Here is a 10,048-nt window from a genome sequence, read left to right on the forward strand (position 1 = left end):
TCCATCCATTGACATATTTCATGGTTTCTCGGTTGAAAAACAACCGAGTAAGGTGATAGAAATGCAGATTGTTATGTGCAGAATTCAGGCCATATCAACAAAAACACACTGAAGTTGAATTGTTGATGGCAGCCCTGATATGATCTTCATTAAGTCTCTTCCCCAATGAATTAGCCATCAGAGTTTGGCAGATGGAGAGCTTCATGCTGCGCAGCTGCTGGTTGCTGGGCATGATGGTTATGGACACCTTCATATGTGGTTATCACAAAGCTTGAATCTTCGCGGTGTCGCTCGACTCTCTTCTTCACATTGCATCCGGAACTCGAGCACCGATAGTAGTTCCTGTCTCTCATTAAGGTATGTCTTAGATCAGGTAGAGGATGCAAAATCTGATCAATTTGGAATAAACTCGTTAAAACAAGTAATCATTTTGATAATTTGTTCCTTTTCCTTCAGTTACAGTACAGATATTACTGATCTTTGATTTGTTAGAGGAATTGAAAACAGTTCCTTCAGAATTTTTCATTGTAGGAGGGCAACTAATGAACTTGTGAGGGTGATTCATTATAGTTATGGAGGCATACCCTTAAACATGAGATGTAGTTGATCATCTACAAGGTCTTATATGTTGCTCTATAGCTCTGTTCTTGCATGAGCTGCTAAATAACCGAATGATATTTGATTCGGAAAATGATCGAATGTTATCTAAAGAGTTCATTTACCTTGGATTTGGACTACTTTTAACCTTCTTCCCGTACTTCCTCCACTTGTATCCATCATCTAGCATCTCAATCTCAGACTTTGTAACGAACCCGACTTTCGGGCCACTGTTCTTCGCGGAAGATGATGAACTTCCTGCATTCGGCATTCCTGATCCTGTTCAACAAACACACACACATTGAATCAAGATAAGAGTAGCAAAGCTTTGACTAACTGAACACTTGCTTTCTTATTCTTGGTGCCACCGCAGTCAAGCTCCCGAGTAGGGGGTTGTAGTTCTTCTTCGACTTGATCGGGGAAGGCCAGGAAATTGTCGACCTCGAACAGCATGTCGTTCTGATTCATTTCCGAAGGACTCGACCGCTGCATTGAAGAAGAGGAGTGGTAAAGAGTTGTTTGATCTCCTCCACTCCACAGGGAGAATCTTCAAGCCTTGTTATCCTTTTCTTGGAAACCTTCAGTTGAGGCAAAGACTTATGGTTGACTTGTTGTGCGTCCATATCGTTCATTCCAATTTCCACGGGGATGTGAAGTGAACTACTCTTCAGCCAAGCCACCAGGCCGGGGTGAAGACGACATCGAAATGATCCGGCGCTTCGAGCATTATTCGATCTATTTGGATGAGCTTGTCGTAAAACTTTGAGCACAGCTCGTGACATTCGAATAGCTATTACAACGTGAATATTCAATATTATTATATTAAAATATTATTTATTAATTTAAAATTATTTAAATTTTATTAAAATTATTTTAAATGGATCAAAATCACTCTTAAAATAATTATAACAGTAGGTATGTTTCCTTGTGGCCAACAGCCAATGATCAAAGGGCACGAGGCAACGTAAGCAGTGCGTGAGAGTTGCCTTTTAAAGGCAATCGCTGACTGACATTGAAACTTGAAAGTCAAATACCATCCAGAAAATACATTTTTTATATAATAGATAATCAGTTTTTTTATTAATTCAATATATCGAATAAATTTAAAATATAATTTATTAAAATATTCGTTTTCAATAGAATTGGAATTATATATATTTTGAATCGGTTAAAAAAATAGATTGTTGATTATATTTTTAGACATTTTGAATCGAAAATTTTAAGATTTGATTGATTAATTTAGTTGTATTATGTTCTTGAATATGTGTTGAAGAAAATAACTTTGAGATTGAAGGATTGATATATCAAATTGATAAAGACTAAGGTCGAAATTTTTAAATTTAAATTTATTTTTAACTTTTATATTGAAATTTTGACTTTTGGATTGTAAAAATCGACATACATTGATGTTTGAAATTTTTTTAAAAAAATAGCATATAATTTTTAAATATTTTTAAGTTTTTAAAGTTAAATAAGTTAAATAGTTTGATTTTGAAAGTATTGATGAATTATAATTATGAAATATAATTTTTAAAAATTATTATGTGTAATTGTGAAGTAAATATAAAATTTGAGACTATTAAAAAATTTTATTTATTATTTATTTATGAATTGTAAGAAAAAATAATCATTAAATTAATTGATTATGTTTGTAAAATATTATATTAATGATAAATTAGGTGAAATAGAAATGTTAATGGATTTTAACAAGATGATAGATGAACTTACTTCAAACATACCATCTCCCACTCGATCATCTCATCCTCCTTCATCTCCTCCACCACTTCCTCCGTCATCTACTTATGTTGATTCGAATGAGTATCTTAACGATCTTGGAGTAAGAAAAAATATCATCTGAGTATAATCAAAATTTCATTTCGTAATCAATTGAAAGATGATATGATAAATAATTATTTAATATCATATATTGAAGAGATGTATTTGATACGATAATAAAATTATTATTTAAAAATTTCAAATTAAGTATGAAATCTAGAAAAAGTATATATATACACACACAATTCGGATGGATCGAATGTGTTCAATTCAAATTAAAATAAAATATTATTAAAAATCTCAATCCAAATCTTAAATCTGAACTCGAACTCGAATAACTTGACCAATCCGAAAAACCTCCGAATAACTTGGGAGAATTTTTTTTACTAATTTTCTAATAATTCTTCTTTTTTATTTTAATAGTTTATTATTATCATACAAATATTACATAAAACATCTTAATTTTTAAAATAAAATTTAATTTAACTCTTAAAAAATACCTTAAATTTTAAATGTGCATCAATTCAAATCTAACTTAAACCCAACCTGAAACCAACTTAAATTTAATCCAAATTTAATACAATCTAAAACTCCCAATTTGAACTGGATCTGAATTTGAAAATCCTCCATTCTAATCTAATTTTTTCGAATCGAAGAAACAGATCATGTTCATTTTTACACCAAGCGTGTGTATATATATATATATATATATATAGAAGAAAAAGAGCCGTATATATATATATATATATATATACATATATAGAAATGATATCCCGCGCGACTCCCGTCCCCGACTCCCGTGCGCGACACCCGACCCACGCCCGCTGCCGCCGCTCCCGTTTCGCCGTCCGGCCACCTCCGGCCGCCGGACCGGCCCCGATCGACGCGTCACTCGTCGGCGCGTCGACCGGCGTCGGTCCGGCGGCCGGAGGTGGCCGGACGGCGACGAATTTGGCCGGAATCGAGACCACAGTGGCTGGCGGCGATTCCGGCAAAATCGCGGCCGGAATCCGGCCAAATTCCGGCCGGAGACCGGCCGGGGAAGGACCGCCCGGCGCCGGCGGTCCTTCCCCGGCCGGTCTCCGGCCGGAATTTGGCCGGATTCCGGCCGCGATTTTGCCGGAATCGCCGCCAGCCACTGTGGTCTCGATTCCGGCCAAATTCGTCGCCGTCCGGCCACCTCCGGCCGCCGGACCGACGCCGGTCGACGCGCCGGCGAGTGACGCGTCGATCGGGGCCGGTCCGGTGGCCGGAGGTGGCCGGACGGCGATGAAATCGCGGCGGCAGCGGGCGTGGGTGGAAGAGCGGCGTTTCCGGCCGAATTCGTCGCCGTCCGGCCACCTCCGGCCGCCGGACCGACGCCGGTCGACGCGCCGGCGAGTGACGCGTCGATCGGGGCCGGTCCGGCGGCCGGAGGTGACCGGACGGCGAAACGGGAGCGGCGGCAGCGGGCGTGGGTCGGGTGTCGCGCACGGGAGTCGGGGACGGGAGTCGCGCGGGATATCATTTCTATATATATATATATATATATATATATATATATATAATTTTTATTATATATATTTTTTTATTATTTTTTTAATTTATTAAATTCGTTCCTAATCGAAAATCCTGATATCCCAGTAAACAATCCACAATTACGATACATAATTAACACTTTTTATTTAGCTAAATTATTCCCATGCATTCAGACGCCTCATTTTCTTTTCTGCTCTGCATTCAGACGCCTCAAAAAAAATGATAATCCTAGTTAGTCGCCGGGGTGATCGATCCGGTCCCACGAAAGTTTCCGACTGGTCATTAAGGTAAATCGAGAAGCAAAAGCAGCGGTCAATCCAGATGCCCAGCATCCTTTGATTACGATCTCATTTGAAGGAAAATTCTTACAAATATATCATAGATCCGGATGTCCTACTGTGCGGCACCATCATGGCCTCGGGGACTGCATTCAGACGCCTCAATTCTTCTGCAAAAGGTGGAATCCGCCACCTTAGCAGCCCTACACGGTCAGCCCCATGACCATCTGTGAGAAGGTAAATGCGAGGAGGTAAATCGAAAAAATGCAGTTGATCACAACGCAGGAGGATATTACCTGACTTCGTCAAAATTTAAATTTTTGTTCTTTTCTACAAATCTGCTGCGTAGTAATCAACTTAGTTATATGCTGGGGCTGCATTCAGACGCCTCGAGAACATCGAGAAGGACGCCGCCGCAATCTTCCGAAATTAATCTGAGTCGGTCACTGGATACGTCACCGTTCCTGCCAATTTCTTCGTTATTTTTAGTAATTATCAATTCGATCGACCGGATTCCCTATAAATTTACGTTACGTCGTCGATCGAGTAGCGAATCGGGGAGTTGCGAGAGCATGGATTGGGATTTGAGTTCGATAGGCTCTGTTTTGGCCACGCTCCTCTTCCTGAGGACGGCGTACTGCAACTTCCTCCCGTCGGAGCTTCACCGCTTCATCAGCTTCCTCCTCCGCGGCATCAGGGCGCGCCTGAACAACGACGCCAAGATCATCATCGACGAGTATGACGTCGCCACCTACTCCGCCAACGAACTCTACAGCGCCGCCAATGCGTACCTCGGCGCACGCTGCCTCGACGCCGCCGCCATCGTCCGCCTCACCAAGCGCCGCGACTCGCCCCTCCCCGCCGCCTCCCTCCCCGGATGCCACACCACCCACGACTCCTTCCGAGGCATCCCACTCCGGTGGAGCTCCGTCGTCGTCGGACAAGATAGTTCCTCCTACCCCTTCCGTAGCAGTTCCAGCGCCGCCGAGCACCGCTCCCTCGAGCTCACCTTCCACCGCCGCCACAACCTTGTCGTGCGCTCCGCCTACATCCCCCATGTTCTTGAGGAGGCGGAGCGCATAGCGAGCACCTCCCGCGAGCGACTCCTCTTCACCAACCGTGCCGAAATTTTCGGCGACGATCACCGCAGCCTCTGGTCTCCGGTCCCCTTCTCTCACCCCTCCACGTTCGACACCCTTGCCATTGACCCGGCCCTCCGCGACGACATCCGCCAAGACCTCCTCCGCTTTGTTTCCCGCCGCGACTACTACGCCCGCGTCGGCCGCGCCTGGAAGCGCGGCTACCTCCTCTATGGCCCGCCGGGAACAGGGAAGACCAGCCTCATAGCCGCTATCGCTAACCTCCTCGAGTTCGATGTGTACGACCTCGAGCTCACGGCGGTGCACTCCAACACCGTCCTACGCCGGCTCCTAGCCTCCACCACCCCCCAAGTCGGACGTCGTGATCGAGGATGCCGATTGCTTGCTCGATTTGAGCGATCGAAAGAATAAGAAGAACAAACACGACGACGAAGATCCCGGATCGAAAGAGGAAGAAGAGGAGCACACGCCCGCTACCAACGGATTCGGGTCGTCGACAGTGAGCCTCTCCGCGCGTGCTCAACTTCGTGGACGGGCTCTGTTTTGCTCTTCGCTACTTTTGACTAAGCAACGTGGACTTTACGTGGACGCAAAATTCCGATCACAGGTCGTCGCGCGCAGGCCTACGTGGACCATAACGCGCGGGCCTACGTGGACGATCGCGTGAAGGACTCCTTTCACAGAGTATTTTCCTTTTTTTTCTCCAATATAATACGCGCATAAAATTATAAATATTTTTTCAATTAAATCCATGTATTTTTTTCAATTTCTATTGGATCTATAAATTTCAAGCTACTCTAACTTCTCTGGGCTCTTATGATTAAATAGCATGAGAGCATCCGCAACGCTCGTGACGTTATAACGTCTTTAACCAGTGGTCAACTGGGTCACTGCCACGTGGTCGACCAGTGATGGTCGACCAGTGGTCGACCACCACTCACAACTCTGCACCATTTTTCTCCGTTTCTCTGCCGAACACGTTAACATTAAAAAAAAAATCACAGACCCACCTATAACGCGTTCAGAACTCTGAACGCGTTAAATATCTCACTCCTCCCTCACTCCTCCACGTCCTTTCCTCACTCTTCCACGTCCGCTATTAACGTCCGATTAACAGGGCGTTGCGGATGCTCTGAAACAATTGCTTACATGCAAACTCACCTCCCTGATTAAAAGTTCAAGCAATTGCATTCCATATTATTATTATTATTATTATTATTATTATTATTATTATTATTATTATTATTATTATTATTATTATTGATGCAATATATCTAATCAAGACCGATTAGTTAATTAAGCTCGATTGATCAATTTTGAATTGATTCAAATTAAATTTTGATATTTAATCAATATATTAGTTGATTGATTGAGATATCAAATAGATCAAAGTTGATCAAATATTTGATGATTTAAAATTCAATTAAGTCGAGATTGATCGGACACTTGACAATGAGAAAAGTCCTGACCAATTAAAGTTGATCAAATGTTAACCACAGTATTAATCGACTATGCCACAATAATCATGAACAATAACGTTGACCCGTGATTATGAACAGTAACAATCAACTATTACTATAACAAATAAAAAGTTGATCAATGCCACTGTTCTGGTATTTTTGTTATGGTAATAATTGATTGGTGAATAATAACACTCAATTAATTGTTATTGTAGCAGATGGAAAGTTAAGAAATCGTTTAATCGTTCGAGCAAATAGAAAATTCAGAACTTGAGAAGAGACTCGATTGATTGCTCATCAATCGATTGATTAGTTTGATCAATTGACTGATGGCACTGTAATAACAAACAGAAGATTTCTTAATCGATTGCAACACTCGACTGTTTGAGCATCAATCAACTAATGAATAGTAATAATCGATTATTCATAATCAGACATAATTGTTAAAAACCGTTTTACAAATATAAAGATCGAATTCAATAGAGCAATCAACTGATGATAATGATCACTCGATTGATAGACGAAAATCAACACCGATGCTATAAATTTTTTTTTTAAAAGATTTTCACAATCAATTCTTAAGAGTTTTAAAGACACATACTGTTACATTTCTATAACTCAAGAAGCATTCTAAAGCAACAAAGCTCTCAAAATAAAAATTTTATTTGTAAAATTATTATTTCCATTTATATTTGTATATTTTTATATTATTTGGATAACAATGCGATGTTGTAAGAATTTTTTTTCATTTCTAGAAGGTATCCTATAAGAAGTGACCTAGTGATAATTTTGATAAGATGATAGACCCTAGAATTGAAACCGAGGATATTTACTTCTGAGACATAGCTGAATTGGTTACTACGGAGTAGACTTGCAGAAGAGAACAAGAGTTCAAATATCGACGAAATCGAGTAATATCCTTCTCTATCGTGATATCGTAGAACTACTGGAATAGCAAATTCTACCTTTTACTTGTATTTTTTCTGTTACGTACTAAAACAAGAATTCCTATTCATCCTCTCCACCGACGCCTATTCATCCTCTCTACCGACGCGGTCCAACACTTAAAATACTAGCGTTCTCTCAAAAATACTCTTTGTTCCCAAGAAAGAGGCACTCCCCCGGTCAATTCCTTCCTGCCGATAAAGTTGGGAATCAAGAATTATTCTGCTGTTTCTCGACATCAACAAGAAAGAGACATATATTTCAGTATATATTTTTTTAAAACAAAAAACTATATGCACAAACTCTTCTGCAGAGAAAAATGGTAAAAGACTTAAATAACTCCAACGTGCAACCTTAGAACCACCGTACAGATGATAAGCACAATAATATTTCAGGCATTTTGTGCTTGCTGATGGCAAAGTGTCGACACCTGTGAAAGATCGCAATCTGTATACTAAAATTATTTAATCATTATTATCTTCTTCACCATCAAACCAAGTTTGTCCCAAATATTTGGATTTTGTCCCTCTATTCAAAACCAGTAGATCATTCTCGAGCGGCGAATTGGGAGTTGGGAGAGTTGGGATTGGAGCTCAATAGCATGTTTTGGCGACGATCCTCTTCCTGAGGACGGCGTACTGCGACTTCCTCCCGCCGGAGTTTCACCGCTTCATCAGCTTCCTCCTCCGCGGCCTCGTGGTGCGCTTGATCAACGACGCCAAGATACTCATCGACGAGTACGACGTCGCCACCTGCTCCGCCAACGAGCTCTACAGCGCGGCCAATGTGTACCTCGGCGCGCGCTGCCTCGACGACGCCGCCGTCGTCCGCCTCACCAAGCACCGCGAGTCCCCGCTCCCCGCCGCCTCCCTCCCTGGCTGCCACACCACGCACGACTCCTTCCGAGGGATCCCGCTCCGGTGGAGCTCCGTCGTCGTCGGACAAGAGAGATCCTCCTACCCCTTCCGTAGCAGTTCCAGCGCGGCCGAGCAACGCTCCCTCGAGCTCACCTTCCACCGCCGCCATAGCCAGGTCGTGCGCTCCGCCTACATCCCCCATGTTCTTGAGGAGGCGGAGCGGATAGCGAGCGCCTCCCGCGAGCGCCACCTCTTCACCAACCGGGCTGAGATTTTCGGGGACGATCACCGCAGCCTCTGGTCTCCGATCCCCTTCTGTCATCCCTCCACGTTCGACACCCTCGCCGTTGATCCCGCCCTCCGCGACGACATCCGCCAAGACCTCCTCCGCTTTGTTGCCCGCCGCGACTACTACGCCCGCGTCGGCCGCGCCTGGAAGCGCGGCTACCTCCTCTACGGCCCGCCGGGAACAGGGAAGACCAGTCTCATAGCCGCCATCGCTAATCTCCTCGAGTTCGATGTGTACGACCTCGAGCTCACGGCGGTGCACTCCAACACCGTCCTACGCCGGCTCCTAGCCTCCACCACCCCCAAATCGGTCGTCGTGATCGAGGACGCGATTGCTTGCTCGATTTGAGCGATCGAAAGAAGAAGAACAACAAACACGACGACGAAGATCCCGGATCGAAAGAGGAAGAAGAGGAGCACACGCCGGCTAACAACGGATTCGGGTCGTCGACAGTGAGCCTCTCCGGCGTGCTCAACTTCGTGGACGGGCTCTGGTCGTCGTGCGTGGGGGAGCGGCTCATGATCTTCACCACGAACCACCCAGAGCGGCTCGACGAGGCGCTTCTCCGGGCGGGGCGGATGGACAGGAAGATCCACCTCTCGTACTGCGGCCCGGCGGCGTTCCGTATCCTGGCGAGGAACTACCTGGAAGCAGGGGCAGAGCACCCGCGGATGCCGGAGGCGGAGGCGCTACTCGCGGAGGTGGAGATGACGCCCGCCGACATCGCGGAGGTGTTCATGAGATGCGACGCCGAGGGAGAGGGCACCGACGCCGCGATGGACGAGGTGGTGGAGGAGATGCGGCGGCGAAAGGAGGACTCCGCCGGCGCCGCCACGAAGTCGCGTGGAAAATTAAAAGGATAATGAGGGTGTTTTTGTAAATTAATTAGGTTTGAGAAAGAGGAAAATGAGGTGGCACGTCAGACGAGAAGACACTGCAAACTCTGGAAAGTTCTAAAGGAAGATAAGCAAACCGACAACGGAGACGTCGACGTGGCTTAACCGATGAGATTGCTATCCTCGAAGTTTCTTTCGACTGAGCCACGTCGACTTCACGTGGACAGAAAACTTGGAGTACAGCTCATCGCGCGCAGGCTTACGTGGCTGTTCGCGAGAAGAACTCCTTTCCCGCATAATTTTAGCATAATACATGTATGAAAGTCTAAATATTTTTATATTAATGTCACATCTCTGGGATTAGTCGGTCCGGTCTCACGGAAGTTTCCCAT

General features: G+C 44.3%; 1 protein-coding gene and 1 pseudogene across 1 annotated transcript; one reads left to right on the plus strand and one right to left on the minus strand.

Moving 5' to 3' along the window:
* Positions 1–74: 74 nt before the first annotated feature.
* On the minus strand, positions 75–1,065 carry LOC141845079 (putative WRKY transcription factor 43). The gene is made up of 3 exons (XM_074733117.1): positions 942–1,065; positions 723–870; positions 75–342 (listed from the first exon to the last, which is right to left on the minus strand). The coding sequence occupies exons 1-3, from the start codon at positions 1,063–1,065 to the stop codon at positions 171–173; spliced, it is 444 nt and encodes a 147-aa protein (XP_074589218.1). The 3' UTR covers positions 75–170.
* Positions 1,066–4,907: 3,842 nt separating this feature from the next.
* LOC141845447 (AAA-ATPase At3g50940-like) lies at positions 4,908–9,683 on the plus strand (annotated as a pseudogene).
* Positions 9,684–10,048: the final 365 nt, after the last annotated feature.

The sequence above is a fragment of the Curcuma longa genome, chromosome 14, assembly GCF_044706935.1.
Source record: "Curcuma longa cultivar G26 ecotype Majalengka, Jawa Barat chromosome 14, ITB_CL_G26_1.1, whole genome shotgun sequence".
In the NCBI taxonomy this organism is placed as follows: Eukaryota; Viridiplantae; Streptophyta; class Magnoliopsida; order Zingiberales; family Zingiberaceae; genus Curcuma; species Curcuma longa.